General features: G+C 41.4%; 1 protein-coding gene across 1 annotated transcript; it reads right to left on the reverse strand.

Annotated features, from left to right (window-relative positions):
• Window positions 1-1,891: 1,891 nt before the first annotated feature.
• C3H6orf118 (chromosome 3 C6orf118 homolog) lies at window positions 1,892-13,596 on the reverse strand. Its single transcript, XM_050709822.1, has 8 exons — window positions 13,478-13,596; window positions 12,910-13,339; window positions 11,053-11,175; window positions 10,064-10,123; window positions 8,257-8,381; window positions 5,306-5,364; window positions 2,431-2,483; window positions 1,892-2,083 (listed from the first exon to the last, which is right to left on the reverse strand). Exons 1-8 carry the CDS (start codon window positions 13,594-13,596, stop codon window positions 1,892-1,894), a joined length of 1,161 nt encoding a protein of 386 aa, XP_050565779.1.
• Between the last annotated feature and the right edge of the window lie 6,897 nt (window positions 13,597-20,493).

A 20,493-nucleotide genomic window follows, 5' to 3' on the forward strand; every position in this document is an offset into this window, starting at 1 on the left:
GAACAAAAAACACCAAAGAGAGGAACTTCTCAGCTTGGCTACTTCTTTAGAGGACCAGATTTCATATACACATTTATTATTATGTTTTGGGAGCATATCTTACAGGGTATACAATCTTAAATTTCTGAAGGCACAGAGAGCATATGAGCTCTTGTTTTCCAGGAAAAAAAAAAAAAAAGTTGTGAAGACTAATTTCTTCTATTCATTGTTCTAATAGCTTGATACCAAGTAAAATTGTCTAAATTAATCAAGAGTTCACCTCTTCCCCCCAGGTTTTGGTGCTAGAGGCCTGATAAATATTTTCGAAACAAGTGACAGACTTCTGTCTTGTACTCAGGTAGTAGTGCAAAAGGCTATTTGAAAAATTTTACAGGAAAAACAATGAGTTTCAGTATATCAATTCAATTTAAGGGCAGTCAGGTATGGTACAAGAACGCAACAGCTGTATCTATACCTGAACTTGTAAAGACAGAAATACAGACTTGGGGCAATTTTGGTTATGTGTTTTTCTCAGCTTTCCTGTGATTTTCTGGCAGCTTGGCTCTACTCTCTATACAATTAATTAATCAATTTGATGTTCTATCAACAGGTAATAACTCTGCTTCAGGGGACAGAAATTTAGAAGAGATGTTTGACCTTTTAAATGCTTATCTAAACCTAAGATCTATGTAAACATTTTGCTGTTTGCCCACCATTAAAAGTGACACATTATTCCCTGCTCATGTGGACTGTACTTTTAGCATCTATTTAGCTGCATGAAATTACCTCCTTACTTCACACAGCTGGAACACTTATTAGCATAACCAGTGACAAGGACAGGTTAAAAGTGGTTTTAGTGAGATCACGTGCTATTTCTAACTACACAACTGCCATTACAAAAGATATACTGCTTTTAACACTGAATCTGTTAATCCTGCAGAAATTTGTAAGCATTTAACTTTTATAGTTTAAGTGGTCCTCACACAAGCCACTCTCGGTATGCAAATTTTAGCACATAAATAAATTACTGCAAATTCTGTACATTGGATTGGGTCGCACAGTTTTCAATACAAGCCTGTCTCCCACTGTTTGCTTTGTACAACACCAATCACAATGACAGCTCAAGAAGTAACAATAGAGCCTAGTGAATTCCCCCTCCCCCCCCAAAAAAAAAAAAGTAATAACACTATTCTGTAACAAATATTCACACTAGTATTTGTACTTTTATTAAAAATCAGTTATTTGATATCAATGATACATCATAAACCTCTTTTTCAGTCTAGAATTAAACCTGGCCTCCTGCCTGTGTTTGGGATGTGTTCACAGATATGGTCATTAATATACCCCTGTGAATAATTTGCAGTCACGTTCATTTATTTGAGCATCTAGAAATCAGATTTCAAAGATAATCAGAACTGCCCTATCTTTGCCCCGTTGAAGTTACCAGGTATTTCAGAATTTGGTTCAAGCATAGATGAGTTAGCCAGCTTGGGATTCCTAAAAGATCCCACCTGGAAGCATCCCATTGATAGACATAGTTAGACCTAGTTATTACCACTCTCCAGGCCAAGAAATACAAGAGGTAACAACTAACGATAATCTAGTTATTTAATGTATATTTAGTTACAAGTGCCCGAAGTTGCAATGTAAACGTAGGAACAACCTCTATGTCTGTAGACCATCATCTGCCACAGTTGGGATAAAATTACAAGCCTCCTATTTCAGGGGCAGAGTCTGGACACTGTGGTGATCACAGAGCACCTTATCCAGGTACTCCTATGCTCTAAGAACATACTACGTTCCTAGAAAAGAAAATGAAGAGTGCTGAGTGCCAATCTCAGTTCTAAAGGTTCCATTGTTGTAGTACAACAATGTATAACAGTATTTCTCAAGAAACAATGCTAGGAAAGGTTTAGAAGTAGTGATTTCTTGCCTCTATTTCTTTAAGGGTGTTTTCCGTAATATCTGTTATCCCAGCATAAACCATTGTTTCTTTCTTCTTGATCTCCAGTATTTTCATTTCCTCCCATTTACTGAGAATTTTACACCCCATAGATTCATGCTGTTCAGAAACAGAAAGAGGTTTTTGTGCTCCCTTTGTCTCCTGTCATCTGCAGGTTTCTGGAAGTATAAAAACATACACACACAAAGATGTAGTTAAAAGGACAGAGCTGGGAGTGGAAGTTACCTGACATCTAAGGCTGCATCCATAGCACTTTCAGCAAGCATACCCAAGAACAAGATGGAGTTAACCAAGCCAAACAGTACAGGACAGGAACACCCACGACATTGCCCTAGCTCAGCTGATACTCACACCCACTGTACCCGCACTTAATTTCCACCTGCAAATGTCTGAACACTGGCACATGAGCTAGGCCACTCACCTTTCATCGTCATCCCAACCAAGGCCCTTTAGCACTTCATGCAAAAATATGGTCAATCTCTGCATACAATGAGAACATAACCAAGGAGAAAATTCCTGCATCCCACACCAGCATGGCAAACTGATAACAGCATATAAGGAGCAGAATAAACATGCTGTACTCCCTTCGGAGTTCAGAAAACACACTTCAGCATTTTACAGGCCAACTTCACTGCCACCACATCCATTCACCTCACTAAAACAAGTAAATAATGTGATCCTACAAGATCCTACACAGCCAGCTCGTGGTCCTGCCTAGCCAGGGTCTCACTCAACTCAAAGCACTTTTCAGCTTTTCATAGCTTATCAGTGAGCTCATCTGCAGCCTTCCAGTGTCTGTTCTGCTGCGGTGGGAGCTGCATTACAGCTGCATTACCAGCCACCTAGCTCCTCGCTATACATCTAGGGAATGAGGGAGTCTGCAGGCACAAACTAATAGCTTCCTTCACTCCAAGGGTCTGGTCTAATACAAATAAATGGGGCAGCCAGGAAAGGTGTCAGGGTGTGTGGTTATACCTCCAAGGCTCTGCAGTTGCAGAGTAGGTGGAGAGAAGAACAAAGGAGGAAGGAAATGCACTGGCAAAGGGAACAGGAAGGGGAAGAAGAACAACTCATCTCTCCACTGTATGAGACTTCCTAATGGTGTGGCCTGGCTTGTCTGACTGGTGCAGTGAGCAGATCAAGAAAATCCTGGTGACTCAGGGGCTACCCTGAGACGGGCAGGGGCTTTTGAAGTCCACCATAGTTCACATTAGGCATGCTTGAAATCTAACAGTTTTGTGCCATGCTGTCTATCTACTTCAGGACTACGCCACTGTGTTGGGTAATGAGGATGTTTTAACGATTAAAAACTGCCTGTTTTGATCCCAGAACACCTACATTTCCTACTCTCTGAGCAGCCTGTCAATAGGCAGCCAGCTCCCCCTGCCTCCCTCTGGTCTGCGGCGCAGTATCTGTATGCAATCAATAGGTTCAGCAAGAGCTGACAGCTTTGATGGAAAGCGAGACAGGGTGGAGGAAGAGAGTGTGAGCCTGACTTAAGCCATGCACTGACTTGCGTGGGAAAAGTACCATACCCTGCTGTACTTCCTACCTCCCCCCATCCTGGAGGCTAACAGCTGCTAGCTTCTCAAAAAGTCCTTCCCTTTCATGTGAGCCAGTGAAAGTGAGAGACAGAATATCCTTCCGGTGGATCAAGATGGCTACTGGACCTGGAAAGACTTTACAGAAATGCTACCTTGAGAGAATCAAATAATGCCTTTTTATTTAGAAAAGTTTAGGAAAATGTTTTATTCAATTAAAAAAAATCCCCATTTTTTAGTCTGGAAAAATCATAAAATTCTCATTTCAAGTTAACTTTGAGTGAATACTTTTTTTGATTGCTTAGCATCCCACCTCCCAAACCAAAAAAAGAAAATAGTATTTTCAGAGCCTTGTTCCCTGAAGTGCCTGTGCTTGTTGACACATTCAGGCCCCAGTTTCATGGCTGGGGCTTCTAAATACAGCTGTAACTTAAAAAGAAGAACAGCTACATTTACATCGTTCTGACTTGGCTGGTTTTGATTCCTCAATGTGTAATTAAGGAAGGTGGGGAGGGGAAGTATGATGTTGACTGATTAAGTACTTTTGAAATTAGTACCTGGTAGGGAGGAGAAGGGGAGAAACCTTTACCCACTGTTTAAATGGCTTTATATCATTTTATGCAAAACTATTCCTCAGAAAAGCATTGGCCTAGAGAGTTCTGATTGTTTTATTTATTAGTCCTGCAGGAGATTTAGAGCCAATGACTGCTTTATTTATTTTATTTTATTTTTTTTAGTGGTTGTCTGCAAAGCTCTGAAATTCAAAACCTGTAGCATGCTGTAGAAACAAACATATTCGGGGAAGCTGCATCAAGAAATGCATTCACTGATGTGAAGACAGTTATACTAGGGAGGAATTTGGACCATTTAAATGCTGAGGGAACAAAAAACAAGAGCAAGCAAGCAAAGCAACCAGAAGCTGATTTGATTGTTCAATCATTGTTCCTACTTAGAGCGTGTTTGTAAAAGTGAGTTAGATGCCAGTGGTAGGAGCTGCACATGGTGAGGTGAACAACTGCCCACAGCCTGGAGTAAGACAGTGGCACACAGACATTGAGCATAAAGAGTATTTATATCTTTCTTTTCCCTCAAAAGGAAATGCAGAAGACATTTCATATCACTACTTTAACAGCTATTTCCTTTTTTGCCACCTTATAATTTGCAAACTGGCATGTTCTCATACTCTAGAACAAAACTATACTTTGAGTACTTTTTTCAATAAAGACATACAATAAAGGTACACTGTAGTCTGAGTAGTTATACTGTACTCTATCCTAATGGAATTTTGCAGGATTTCCCAGTTCATCATCCATTAGCTTTCTCTTCACCCTTCCACAACTGTCCAGATTTACGTATTTTATCTTACTATGGCTAATTCAAAGATCCTGATCCAGATTCCACTGATCAAAAGCCTTATCAAAAGACACTGCTTTCTCAGGCAGCACATAAACAGACTGTAAACTTCATTCCTGTTACTGAAACATAGTACTCTGCAAGTATCCAAAAGGGACTGGACAATGTTGTGACTAATAGCGACAGAATCAGTCACAGACTCAGAGATGATTTGGCAGTTCCCTAGGTTCCTTCAGTGCTAGAAAGTCTCCCATTGACATCTTCCAGTTATAAATAAGGCCAGGAGTGAAAGAAATGTAAGAAAGATGTCACATGACTAACTTCATTAGATGTCAGCACATTTTGATCATACTAACAGGAAAAATCTCAACAACTGAGGATATTTTTTTCCAGCCATTTAGAACACCTTAGAGCCACAATTTGCACCATATTTCATCTATACTTTACTCAGAACTGTCATATCCCTTACCTGTTTTATCCTCTGAAGTCTGGCTTATCCATAGCACCATCTCTAATTCATTCTTCAATCTAGAATAGAACAAAAGGGAACAAGAGATTCACAAATACATTTTCAAGATCCTTTACAAACTATGTGAGCACATAGTTCTTACATGTAAGGAACGTTATTATACCTATGGCTAGTGGAATTGCATGCCAAGCCACTTTCAATAATTTACCAGCAGTTCTGGCTAACTGTGGAGGCCCCAGTTGACTGGAGTTTGGCAAATATGAGGGCAGTAAGGATGATCCAGGAAATTACAGGTCTGTCAGTCTGTCTTCAGTGCCAGGGAAGGTCATGGAGCAGACCATCCCAAGTGCCATCACATGGCACGTACAGGACAACCAGCTGATCCAACCCATTCAGCATGGGTTTATGAAAGGCAGGTCCTTCCTGATAAACCTGATCTCCTTCTGTGACAAGATAACCCACTTAATGGGTGAGGGAAAGGCTGTGGATGCTGTTTACTTGGACTTTGCAAGGCATTTGATACTGTTTTCCAGTCTTCTCCAGGAGAATCTGGCTGCTCATGGCTTTGACAGATGTTCTGTTCACTGGGTTAAAACCTGTCTGGATGGTCAGGACCAAAGGGTCATTGTGAATGGAGTTAAATCTGGTTGGCCACCAGTCACATGGTGTTCCCCAGGCCTCCGTACTGGGCCAGTTTTGTTTAACATCTTTATTGAGTGCACCCTCAGTTAGATTGCAGACAACATCAAATTGAGTGAGAATTTTGATCTTCCTGAGGGTAGGAAGATGGAACTGGATAGGCTTGATTAATGGGCCACATCTAATTGCATGACCTTCAACAAGGCCAAAGGCTGGGTGCTGCACTTGGGTCCTAACATCCCCAAGCAGTGGTATAGACTTGGGGAAGAGTGCCTGGAAAGCTATCTGACAGAAAAGGACCTGGAGTTGCTGGTCAACAGCCAGCTGAACATGAGCCAGCAGTGTGCCAAGGTGACCAAGAAGGCCAACGGCATTCTGGCCCGAAGCAGAAATAGTGTGGTCGGCAGAACTAAGGAAGTGATTGTCCCTCTGTACTTGGCACTGGTGTGACCTCACATTGAGCACTATGTTCGCTTTTGGGCCCCTCAGGATTTAAGCAATCTCCCTCTGCTTCATTAAAACTGCAGCTTCTTTTCATAGGAGAGGAAACTTCTTGTTCACTGTATGAAAATACTGAAGCAATTACACATTACCTACACACATAGACAGGCAGCACAATAACATAAGTGGACAGTTTAGTTCTGTATATACTTTAATATTCTTACTTCCCCTCTCCTTATCAGATCTCCAAAATCCTATCAGATATTCTAATATCTACTAACCAATGCTATTTACAAAACAAAAGACATAAGTCTTGTATGAAAGTCTTTTCTTCTGCCCACCCTTCAAGTTTCCCTTCCCACACGGTCCATTGAAAGAAAAGGAAAAATTTGGTCTTAGGCTCCCAGTAGCAATTAATGCATGCAAATATTTCAGATTTTGATTGTTAAAATTCAAGCTTTGCAGGAAAATTATCATTACAATATAGCAAGATTCTAAATTTCTGTGGTAACAGATTACTATCCAGAACTGAAAGGTCTTCTAGAGTATTTATTTATTTATTTACCCAGAGCTGTCAAATCTCCCAAGAACTCCACTAGATCATTCTAGGATGTTTATCATTATTCTCTTTCAGCCCTTTGGCAGAAGACAAATGTTGGATTTTCCCCCTTACCTTTAAATACTTATAAGAGCTTGCACAAAAATCAATCTCTGTAGCCTAGACAAAATTTATATATGCATGATCTATAAATATTCCATACTATGCCCTGATCCATCTTAACTTCATGCCAGTTTGACTTTATCCCACAGTACTAGGTAATAATGCATTCTCTCTGTATAGAGAAGTGTACATGCGTAGAGTGCTGGACCACTATTATCCTCCTGTTTAGACTAGTAGAAACTAGGGAACATGAGCCTCTTTCACACTTTATCTCAAATGCAGAATCATCTAAACTACATTTTGAAAGCACAACGTAACACTAATGTGTACACACTAAATATTATGGAGACAACAACTGCAATGACTTAAAGACCTCTTAAGTCATCTAGTCTAGTTAGAAAAACGTTTACAAGAAAAAGGAATGGATAAGTCAGGCAACCACTAGTTTAGTGAAAGAGTGATTTCTGAATTCTTCAAGCTGTTGAAAGATAGTAAAGGGGGAAACAAGGGGAAAGCTGGTAGGCAAGATCTCCTGCAGGACAGTTTTCAAGCTTAAAGACTAGATCTCTGGGATTAACCAGCCATAAATTCCAACACTGAGGGCAGCAAGCTAGATCAGAGTTTGGAGCAGGAGAAAGGAGATTTAGAAGCTGTGATGTATAACATCAGCATCATGTAACAGAGTCATGGAAACACGGGGCCAGTCCAATGATGGCAGAGTGCCTGAGAAGGTCTGAGAATTAGCTAGTCAAACCAAGTCTTGTTTTAGAGGACAGGACACAAGCAATCAACAAAGCGCATGCTTTGTTGCTTCCATTATAAGGAACAAAGTCGGGTTCCAGCAGAAGTCACAAGTCTGAAATCTCATGATGCAGGCTGCTGCCCATGTGGTCAGGAGACTTCTCTGTGATGACATTAGCTCCTTGAATGGCATCAGTCAGGAATGGCAAAAAGGGAAACACTTTGGGCTTCAGAGCCTTAGCTTTGAGGCTAAACTATGTCCCCCCAGTGTGATTGGTACAAAAGAAAAAAAAATAAATATCGAAAATATATATTAAGAAAGCAGAAAGATATTTACCTAGAGTAAGCCATCCACAGGGTCTAATCTTTTGAAGTTTCTGTAAACTTCTAGAACTCTGTTTACTTGTTGCTGTTTTAGCTCATTTAGGTAGTTGCTACTAGAGGGGTAGAAAGCATTTGCAACACTTACTCTTTGCTTCTTTCCAGGGCAGTACTGACTTTTTTCATTAGAACCTGCAGGTATTTCCTGACAGACTGCATTTCTGAAGCCCTTGAGGACACTGTTTCCATCCCTTTGACCTGAGCCTTTAGAGCCTGTAAGAACGCATAAACAAGAGTAAAATGTCAAGTCATGTAGCAGCATTACTTCCATTGCAAAACACGCAGATTCTGGTACCATTTTTAAAATTACATTTTTAGTAAAAATAAATTCTGTTGAAAACTTCTGAATGAGATACTCATAGACTAACAGCTAACATGGCCAGGCATGAACGAAAAAAAGCTATGGCAGGTTTTAGAGTTGGCCAAAGAGTTTCTTTCCATTTGTAACTAGATTAAAGGCTTGTAACAGATTATTAAAAAGAAAAAAAAAAAAAGGAATATGGACAATTATACAGACAATTTCTTTTTCCTTTGCATGTCTCAACCAGCCAATATGAAGACTCAGACCCATGCAAACCCCTAATTTTCCAACAATCCTTTCAGGTGCTTTGCCATTGAGTGGCACGTTACTTATGCTAGATGAAATGTTTATGCTGTAAGCTGTGCTGCATTCATCATTAACTTTCATTTTCATTTCAACAGACTGACAATATCACAGAGAAGCTCCCAGGCTCAACACCAAAGAGAGTGGATAACTAAGGTGAAATCCTCAGAGCAAATCCAAACGGTCTGCTCAGGGTCAATGGAGTACACCAGCCTAAAAAGCTAGCAGGTCAGAAAGGGGCTAGTTTTAGAGTACGGAAAGTTAAAGAGGAAGAATGCAAGAGAAGGGAGCAGGGACTCACAGGTCCAAGCTAGGCTGAAATGGGGTCCTGGCCACAGGCAGGGTGGGAGGAGACCCTGGGAAGGCTTTGCAGGGACAGTCAGAGCTGGTAGCACCCATTGTCAGGGTCTGACACCTCCTCTGTGCTCTTCTTCTGTGGTGGAGCACACCTTTCCTGGTGCCTTTTCCTTTTTCCAGAGATGAGACGATACTGACAAGGGAGTTAGGAGGAAAGGGGGGGGTGCACAACCCTACTCCTGGCAGCCTGAAGCCAATGTCACCCCCTGTACAGCATCACTTCTACAGTAAGCCTGACATGGAGCCACTGAAGAGGACATTGGATTGTAATAACCACACATCCCTCTGCCACGTTCATCGCATGTCTCCCAGCAGAAATTCAAATTTGGCCACCTCTACAAAGAGCAGAGAAGACATTTACCTGAGGCCTCCTCACTCTATGTGCCTTCAACAGCTGTCTATATGTCTGTAACCTGCCTATGTACCATAGCCCTAAGGGTTTGGACACAGAGGAAAAGCAACTTTTCACAAGGTTGAATGTGCCTGTTCTAGGGTTGAGAGTGAAGCCACTTATTCTTTTCAGACACCACCAAAATAGTGCTCAGGCCAGCCTCTCTACCTATTATTAGCAGTGAGGGACACATGCAAATAAGTAATAAGTTTGATACAAGGACAATAGGTCTGATACTTCAGAAATCCAGCAAAGGCTATTCAGCCAATTCTCTGCTTATTCTGCAGCAGCTACTCTCTCAGTTATTATCCCTAAGGGTTGCTCCTACAGAAACTGTAAGCACTGAAGCAAAGGCACTAGATCTCCCATGTCAAAGGTAAGTCCAGAAAGTGCCCATGTCTGATTTCAAATACTTCCTTTCTCTGTAGCATACCCAAAGAAAAATTCACAACTGTATGTGGATCTGAAGACGCCTATTTTCAAAAACACAGTCCTTAGGCCTTATGGTGTAATTAGGAGCAAAGATTGACAACCAAATACTACCTTGTGTTGTGCTATAGGCAGAGAGTCCAGAACCATCATTATGTACAGCTCATACTCACTCTGAACAAATTGAGAGGAAAGAACATCAGAAAATGTTTAACACAGTCCAGAGATTATAGTCTTGTTTCACTTTGGTTCCAGAAAAATCATAACTTTTGTGCTGGCATGAGGAGATTACTTGTGCTGCCACATATGGTTTTATTTAAAACACAGAGTTGGTATTTGCCAGTGTTATTCCCAGTACAATTCAATTACCCAGCTAGCTCCTCTTCCTCAAGGATTTCTTGCTCGTAATACCTATCTTTCCCTCACCTACAACTGCTGGATTTCAGCGCGTAATTCTTTGTCAATAAATATAGACAAATTACATTTTTCTCCTCGGTTCTTACTGAGAAAGTTAATGTAGAATTTATTGTCATTAGCAACACATTACAGTGTGCAGAATCAGAGTGTAACTTCATTTTTATCCTAAATATTTTATTTCTGTTTCACATGCAAATTACTGTCTTGAGTGCCCAAAAAGAGAAACAGATCTGAATACCACATAAAAGGCTTCAAGCCTCATCCTTCAGCACAGTGAAAAATCAAAAAATAGGAAAAAATAGGAAAGTCATTAATATACGTCAGGTGAGAATTATCACTCCTCACATGTAACTGTCATGAGTGAGAGGTAGAAAGCTAATTCACCTGTAGGTTACAGCTAGAATTTTTTTTCCAAAATATTTTATGGACTTTAGAATTAGGGCTAGAGTTTCAGGAAAAAAAAAAAAGTTAGTGAATGTTGGGGCTTTGTTTGTTTTGTTTTTAATAATGTCTTTTTCAAACTGTTCAAGTTGTAGCCAAATGTTTTGTGTCTGTGCAACTCACGCAGTAAATTAGGGGAAAACCTAGAAAAGAACTTATAAATCTTTCCCAAAAGCTGACTGCTCTTCCCACCTGATCAGGTACATTCACCTTATGTTGTGCTAAATCTTTGGAATAATTCTTACCTTAATTTCCTTGAGAATATCACCAAGTATCAGAGAACTGTTGCATATATCTTCAAAAACCTCCTCAGCAGCCTGTAGTCGCTTGAAATTGAGGGGATCACAGCCACAGATGTTCTGAAGCTCCTGGTAAAAGCATCAAAATAAACAACTACATATCCACATGTGCAGAAGGTGCTCTACAGCAGTTACTGTCAGAATAAGTTATTCAAGTTTATGTCATTTCTCCTGATAGTATGCAGTAAGAAACCTTACGAGAATCCAGATCAAGTTCATAGTCATAGCATGAATACTGCATTTTGATCACAGTAAGAAGAAAGATCACATTCAAAAAGACTGGATGTACTGATTATCAAAAAAACTAGTAGAAAGCAAAGAAGTCACTGATTTATGTTCCAGAAGACAATTATGACATTATACCTCAACCTATTGTTGAATGTCTTGCTTACACATTTACAGCCAACCTTTACATAAGCATAAATTAGTCTCTCTACTGATTTCAACAGATCATCTCCAGTTTGGAAGAAGCAGACCTTGGAACATATTGCATCCCTTAAAGCAACTGTTGTTAGCTTAGAAAGACATAATTAATATATAAATAACCTGATAAACCCTATCTAAGGAATGCAACGCTTAAAATCATATGCTTATAATCTCACGGTTTTACATATCAGCTCTGAGTAATAAACCTGAGACAGCAAAAGAGTCTCTCAGGAAACCTCCTCTGTCATAAAAACTCTTTCTCCAGAGTGCTGATGGCCTCACTTCAAAGTGCTCTGTTCTTAAGATTAACTTTTTCACAACAAGCCTCCTAGGTAGATAATCAACTGTGGCAGTTTTTCACTTTGTGAATATCCTTATTTCAAACCAAGGCTGATAGAAATTTTGACCATTTAATCAAAGGCCAAAGATAGCCATCACTGCAAGGCTTACCCTACCTCACAAAAATTTACTGATTCAAAGTGTTTCTGGGAAAATGTTTTCTGGGAAAAACTGTTTTAAAAAATACAAGATCGAGCTATTACGCTGCTATAATACATCATTTTGCCTTAAATGTTTTTCCCCCATCCCTTCTTCCCTTTTCTCTGGCTTCTTAAACCAGAGGCATAAGAGAATGGTTGCTTGAGATTATTTATTGGGGTGGGAAGCGACCATTTTGGCCAGTTGCTTAACTGCATGACAGATGATACTTCATAGAATCCACCGGAGACTGGAGCTCTCACTCACACTACATGTTTTGTTAGTTTACCTACCCCAGGCTGCTTTCATTAAGTTCCGTCTCTAATTTCTATGACTCCAGTACCTTATTCTCACTCCCGCAGCTGTTTTTAAGAGATTGCTAATGGTTACCCCAGGGCAGTAACTCAAGTAACTTCTACAAGGTGTATTTGCTTTACTCACCAAATTCAATCCCCCATTCCACTCATCACAGGAGGCCACCCAGAATGCAGCAAATATCTGTGCATAAAGACAGTCTACAGCACGCACAGAGAAGGTAGCTTTTACAGTTTATCTTAAACATGCTCCTAGACAACAGGTAGAGCTGCTGGCCAAATGATTTTCCCATGCAGATCACTAGCTTGCAGCATCCTGCTTTACTGTATACTTAGCATTTCCACAAGACAAGGGGAGGAAGAGAAAACAGCGGAGTACAGCTTTGGTTCAAGGTTTTGGAACACAGAGTAGATGCACCTTACAAGAGGGCAACTAAGCAAATACATGTGATTAGCTCTCTGAAAAGAAGCTAGAGGGTGATTTTGTCTAGACGCATTCATTCAATTTTCCTGGAATACACATAACCAATCCACCTAGAAAGGTACCCCAAAATTTACTTTTCCATCAGTTTTGGAAGTCTCTTACCTTAGCCAGCTTCCTTTCATGCTGTTCTGATACTTTTTTTCCTGTGAAATCATTCTGTAACAATTCATGCTTTGCTATGAACTCCTTCTGGAAATGCAGGAACTTGTTAAACTGATCAGTTTTAGTTACACCAGCCAAATATAAAGGTATGAACTGGTATTCTTTGGCAAGCTCAGCAGCACACTGTCGGCTGTTCTTAACTGGTTTGTTTTTCAGCACCATAATCTCTGACACATCTAACTCCTTTCTTTTCAGACGCATATGGAATCTGTCAGTTCCCTCCTCCGCTTTCTTTTTCAGTGCTTTCAACTTTAATATTTCCGGTGCAGTAGAACTTGCATCTACTGAGGCACCAACACTGGTCACAGGTGACTGTGGATGTCTGTTGTTGGGGAAGGAAGATTCAGCCTGTGCTGGAAGCAGAGGAATGCTGGAAGAAAAGTTACCAGAACAATTTTTCATCTTCCTTGTTCTCTCATTTTCAGCTAGGAATTGATTTCTTTCTGTCATGAAACTAGTTTGCTTCCTGGCAGAGTACCATCATCCCTGTTTTATTTTCTCTGAAGGCTTATAAAGCTCGTTATGATTTAAGTGTCCTGAGGTGTACAGTTTAACATCTGTTCTGTAGGCCAGTTCCACGCTATTTAAGAGATGAGCCAGGCTCCTCACTTCATGGTTTCTCTCCATGATGAAATGGACTCTTGTACCACGCACTTAGAAGAAAGAGGAAAGACAAAATACACTTGAAAAAGGGAAAGCTTTACATGACCAAAAACTTTCACAGATCAAAACTCTCCTAGTTCTATAACAGAGCATTTTAAACAGACACAGCCTACAAAACTATGCTACCTTCCTTCTTATCCATAGCAGTATACAAATAACCAAACAGACCTGGACATACCGGTAGGCTCCTGCTAAGCTCAGACTCTGGTCACACTGCTTGGTAACTGTCTCTGATTTTTTTTTTTAATTTATTTTTATTTTATTTATTTTTTTTGCCAAGGGCTCTCCATGGTTTTGCTACTCAAGGAGCCTCTTCTGCCTATTCCCTAACATTAGACCCATGGTTGGTCAGATTCTACTGTATATCAAATAATCCCTTTCACAAACTTTTAACATTCTCATTAGCATGTTGCTTTAGAAATTCAGTCTTCTAATTTTAAAACTTTGTTGATCGTCAGATTATATTTTGTTACATGCTAATCTTGTCCCAGTTTCTTTACTTTTAATAGTTCTCCCTGTCATCTATTCCTTAATGCCTTCTACAGAGAGAAATATGGCTCCTCTCACCCTTCCTTTTAGCTAATGAAAGAAACCAATCTGGATGTATAGCTTTTTTTTTTTTTTAATCTATGAAGTCATTTTTGTGAGGTAGGCTCACAATTCTAGTTATCTCAATAATGATGGCATGTTCACATGAGATCACTGTTAAAAACTGCAAACTTTTTTGAAACTCAATATTATTGTACTCTGGCACAAAATGATCTAATAAATGAGTCACTGTTGTGCTCTGATGTATTTAGTAGTATTTAGCCTTATGTACACAGATACATAAGTATCTGTGCTGCTCCTGCAGGACCTTGTATCCCTAGGGGATGAGGCAGTGATGCCCACAGAAGCAGAGTTAGGAAGACAAGAAGTTTGTGAGCTATCTCAAAGGGGGAAGCAATTTGGAGGAAAACAGTGCAACTCCTTTCAATGCTGCATAGAGACTGAGTGTCAGGAGGCAACCAAGGGGCCTATGGGTCCTTAGGACAGCTCTCCATATCTGTACACAATCTTAAAATGGCCACACAGCCTGACAGATACCTGCACGATATATGAAAGCAACTGGTACCTGTAGAAGGCCATGCTAGAAGGGCAGGGGCATGGCCTGACCTCAACATCCTGCTCCCGAGATCCACTGGCCACCCATGAGAAAGCCAATGAGAAACAAAACAGTGCATTGTATTAACTGTCAGCATGTGCCAGGGTGACCAGACACTTGCTGTCAGTGCTAGCAACAGCAAGGCCAGTTACAATGGACTAATGTTTCCAAGTAGCTCTTCTTTTTGTCTCCCTAGTACAGCCTGCTTCACCTTCTCAAGATGGTGACAACCTAGTATGGCTAAAAGAGGTTCCTCTTAGCCCCTCCTGCCTCCCCAGCCAAGCCAGTCTGCCTATGGCTGCTGGATTGGTGGCACAACATGTTTTTTTTCCTGGCAAGCTGTCGCTGTCCAGTGGTGAACATGGAGGGCTTAGCATCAGTGCTTGTAGAAAAAGGGCCTTCAAGCTGGTGAGCGAACATTGCCAATACAGTGACACCTCCAGCCAGCCATCCTGAAATTGAAGGACACATCTCCTCATGGAGGGACACAGGCCCTGCAGAGAAACATACAGAAGCACCACCTTTGCATTTCTACCAGGACAAGACACCATGAGTAAAATGCATTAACATTAATGGGTAAAGCAAAGAAACATGGCCACTCTATGCAACAGGGAAGGGAAAGAGGGGGCCAAAAATGCCAAAGTAAACTTTTATCCTTCACTCATCACTGAAAAGGGGAGCAGGTAGCTAGTACAGGAAACATCAGTGAGAGAAGGGTAAATAAATGTTAAAAAAAAAAAAGTTATAGCCTGAATGAACAGATTAGGCAGTACTTAGAGTAACGTGTTGCTGATTTGGCTGAACCTGATGAACATCTGTCTAGAACATGAGAAAAACTGCCTGAAACTGTCTCAGATGCATTAGCAGATACTTTTGAGAAGACACTGGAGACAGATGACCCACCAATGACAGGAAAAGCTTCAGCACAGGGTCTATCTTTAAAAGAAATGGGGAAGAGATAGCAGAGAGGAGTTAAAGCTCAGCAACTTTACCTTCAACTTCCAAAAAGAAAAAGTATCCTAGAAAAATAAACTTGCTCTAAGAACCTGAACAATGAATGATGAGCTGAATAACAACAGCATGGTGGTTTAAGGGTGTTAGTGCAGGGGAGAAACAGTAGCAGCTGTGTATTTTGACTTTACTTAGGCTTTTAGTATTGCCTTGTGCAGCATTCTCCTAAGTGAGAAAAAAAATCATCTAGAAGTAGGTAGGCTAGCCAGGGTGTTATAAATAAATAAATATAATAAACTAGCAAAAACCACCATAACATGTAAAATTATATTCAAAGAGGAATTAAAAAGTTTCCTTATTCAAATGGAAGAGGTACCAAGCAGTATTCTGTGAAGATTCGCCCTGAATCTGGATCTAATTTTCCCAGCATTTTTATTTATACTGTGGATGATGGAATACACAATATGCTTGTTAAATTTACAGATGACATGAAATGGAGAGGGATGCAAATAGTCTTAGAGACAGGGTTGGAACTGAAAATGTTCTTGATAAATTAGAGTCATTCAGAGAACAGCTGCATGAACTTCAATATGTGCAAAAACAATCAGCTGCCCAGCAGCCAGCAACAGCTGGTTCAGTAGAAAATTATTTAGAAAATATCTTGGGAATATGGTGAATGATAAGGTCAACACCAGTCAACAGTGTCAGTGTGGTGAGCAAGACAAATGCCATTCTGGGATGTACAGACCACTATTGAAGGTGAAATACTCCTGTCAATGTGAGCAGCACAGAGGAGGCTTCAGCCAAATGTTGTGACCAGTTTCAGCCACTGCTCTTTGGGAAAGATTTAGAACAACTGGAGGACTCCAGACAAGAGTGAGTTGAAACCATGACTGAGAAGAAAAAGTATGTGGGTGGAGGAATTTAATTTAGCCTGAAGAAGAGACTGAATAAAGTCAGAAAGAGCAAAAACCATCCTTATAGCATGGCTGCTCTTGCTACCCAGGAAAACAGACCTAGGAACTCATACACCCAATCAGAAAGTCAAATCCTGACCCATCAGCTGAGGTAGCACATTAACCACCAGGATTCCCTCGCTGTTAAACAGTATTAGAAGCCCATATTTAAGAGTGATGCAGCCAGAGCCTTGACTTACATAACAAGGAGCAGTAAACTGATATGCGATAGGCTCACTGGAAGAGGGTACACTGGGGAGAAGTAGGAGAAAGAGTATAGATACGCATAGGTTTTCATAGGTTTTAAGTAGTACAGAATAAACGTTATAAACTGACATCTACTAAGGCAGACCATATCATTCCTTCAACAACAGGGATGCAGGGAGTGAGGAGTGGGGGAAATAAAGCGGTTAATTTTCCCTTCTTGCCACTCCAGTCATTTCTTAATTTCTTCCCTTTAAAAAAAAAATCTTACTTCTAATTCGAGAACCATTTAATTGTTACTGTGACTGATTTATGCTGGAGGGATGGAAATGAACATGATAATAAGGTCGTGATTTTTTCATAAAAACATGAGAGAAAAAAGAGCGTATTGCAGCATGCTGAGTGGAAGAGAGGCAGTGGCAGCTGCTACTGAGAAGGATCTGCCTAATTGATTATATTTGCTCCCCTTTTCTTTCTTTAAGCACACACAAACCTCTTGTGAAAGTTACCTTTATTTATTCTAGAAACATAACAGTATGCTGGCTAGGTGTAGAGCAGATAAGGAGACTTTTTTTTTTCCCCATTCAAAATAGAGCCTGTGATTGCCCTGAAGAGACATCTAGAGTTGGAGTGGGATAAGCTCTTACTCAGATGCTGTCCCTTAATTTCCTCTCTGAGTAGACCACAGTAGTCTCAAAACCTCAGTAGAGGAGCAGCCTTGAGTTCAGCCTTCTTATAAGCTGAGGCTTTAAGCTCTAAATGGATGGGAGATGAGGCAGAGTACAAGGTAAGGCATGAAGCAAAAAAAAAAAGCCAGATGTTTGTAATAAGAGGGTTTTCTCGACCTGTCCAGGAGCAGGAATTCTCAAATTTGTCTCCCTAGTGACTATATCAATGAGCAGATAGCAAAGATGAACACCTCAGGGCCTGTATTTCCTGCTAGGGTACAGGTCTGCATCCTATTACCATCATTTCTGGTGGTAAGTGGGAGGGTAGTATGACTAGTGTACAAGTGTCCAAAGGCACTGAGCAACAGGCTGGGCAGCACAGGACCTTCTCTATCCAAGAGTATCTCTACTGCAGGTAAGTGTAGGCTGCTTCTAAAAACCCATCCCACCACACCTATTCAGTTTATAGTAAAAGAAAACGCTGCCTTGTGGGGGAACAAGGTCTTTGAACACATTTATATTGCATAAAAACAAGCACAAGAGGCTGGGGAACCACATGCTTAACAAAAATTGGGGTTGAAAAAAAAAGTTAGAGACCTTGACAGGCTGGAGGAACAAGCCAACAGAAACCTCTTGAAAGTCAACCAATAAAAATGTAATGCCTATAGTCGAGGATGGCCTAACCTCACAGAGCAGTACAGGCTTGGGGTGAACTGGATAGATAGCAGCTTTGCAGAAGAGTACCTGGGGGTCAAGGTGCACGAGCCAGCAGTGTGCCTTGAAACAAAGAAAGCTAGCCACACACCATGTTGCCTAAGCAAATACATAGCCAGCAGACATACAAAAGTGCTTGCTCTCCTCTACTCCACACCGGCACACTGTGTCCAATCTTAGGTACTATAGTGCAAGAAAGACATTGATAAACTAGAGAGACTAACAGAGGAGCACTGAGATTGCCAAGAGATTGGAGCACCCCAGAATGATCTCATTTTGTATAGACCAGAGATCAGACTTCTAAGAGGAGGCAGGAAAAAAAAATAATAATGTAGCCTCCCGCTACCTCAAGTGGTAGAGAAGCAAGAACAACTTCTCAGAGGTGAACAGTGAAAGGTCAAGGGGCCGCAGCTACATGATACAGCAAGGGAGAAATAGGTTGGACATAAGAAAAAAAATCTTCACATCAAGAATAGTTTAGCACTGGAGCATGTGCTAAGAGAGACTGTGAAATCTCCATCCCTGGAAGTACTCACAGCTTTACAGGGTAAGATCCTGAGCATGTCATCAAAATTTGTTAGCCCAGTTTGGCAAAAGGATTGGACTGGGTGACTGCCAGAGATCCCTTCCAACCCAACTTCTTCTGTTTTCAGGAATATTTTCAAGCTTGCAAAATGAAACAATGGAAAAAAAAAAAAATCAGGAAATACCCCAATAAGCCTTCCCTCATCCTCTGCCTTGTGCATTCAAGTTGTGCACTGCAGGTGGCAGAGAAGCAATAGGAAAGAAGTGTTATTGTAGACACAGTGCCTGAAGGATGTAAGCAAGGCAAGACCTGTAGGACGAGGTAATCTCTTTTATTAGACCAACTGATAAAGTTAGAAAAAGTTGGAGATTTCAGGCACGCAAACACTTCTTCAGCCCTAAAATAGAACCAGTCCACTTCAGTGCTAAACACAGGTTGAAAACAGCCTGAATTTAGCTGGCTATATTTATAGCTATATATATATAGACCATCTGAGTGGGGAAAAGAAAGGTAATTGACACTTGCGGAGTGGAAGAGATGTTAACTACATTTTCAACTCTCCTCTCAATACCTCCTGAGGGAGGCAGAGGGATATTTTTTGCCTGCAGAACATGAGGGTGGAAAAGAGTTTTGAAGCACAGTAAAACACTTCAGTACAGTTGAGCATGGCTTCCCAGACTTGGGGAAATTCAGGCTGCCTGTAGTGAAATACATACATGCACTGGAGCCTGGTGTGATGTTTCTGACAAGGTCACTGAGGGCAGCAGCCCCATGGTGGCATGGACCACACCAGTGATGCTTGGCTTTTCCCACTGCATAGGAAGCCCCTGAGTTGGCCATCAGGCTGGGTGAAATGGCTTCCCCACCTTACACCAAGTGTCCCAGCTGGCACTTCAACAACCACCAGCTGCCTCCAGTCCACCAGGGCCCAGCCATCACCACAGACACCAGCCAGACACCCCGCTGACCCCAGGCCCCCACCCAGCAACACAGACCTGTGCCTCACCCTGCCTCAGTAGCATTTCAGTCCAGGCCATGAGGAGGGAGCTGGGATTGTTCAGCCTGGAAAAGAGAAGGCTCGGGGGCAACCTTATCGCACTCTACAGGTACCTTAAAGGAGGCTGTAGCGAGGTGGGGATTGGTCTATTCTCCCACACGCCTGGTGACAGGACGAGGGGGAATGGGCTTAAGCTAAGCCAGGGGAGGTTTAGGTTGGATATTAGGAAGAACTTCTTTACTGAAAGGGTTGTTAGACATTGGAATGGGCTGCCCAGGGAAGTGGTGGAGTCACCATCCCTGGAGGTCTTTAAGAGACGTTTAGATGTAGAGCTTAGGGATATGGTTTAGTGGAGGACTTGTTAGTGTTAGGACAGAGGTTGGACTGGGTGATCTTGGAGGTCTCTTCCAACCTAGATGATTCTTTGATTCTATGATTAATCTGGGACCAGCCCTGCATGAGGCTTCCCCACCATGGCCCCAGCAAAGTCCCCTCCTGAGGGCCCCCTATCCCCTCCCAGATCTACTGTGGGTGCCCTCTGTCCCCATGCATGCACTATCCTTCTGTTACACACTGTCCCCTCCCCTCCCCAGCAGGTCCTCCCATGCTGCGCAGATGCAGGCCCACTCTGGCCCCCCAGGCACTTCTCATACTAATTACCACTGCCTCATGTGCTAATTACTGCTTTCTTCAGTTTTGTC

Source organism: Cygnus atratus, chromosome 3, assembly GCF_013377495.2.
Source record: "Cygnus atratus isolate AKBS03 ecotype Queensland, Australia chromosome 3, CAtr_DNAZoo_HiC_assembly, whole genome shotgun sequence".
NCBI classification, from domain to species: Eukaryota; Metazoa; Chordata; class Aves; order Anseriformes; family Anatidae; genus Cygnus; species Cygnus atratus.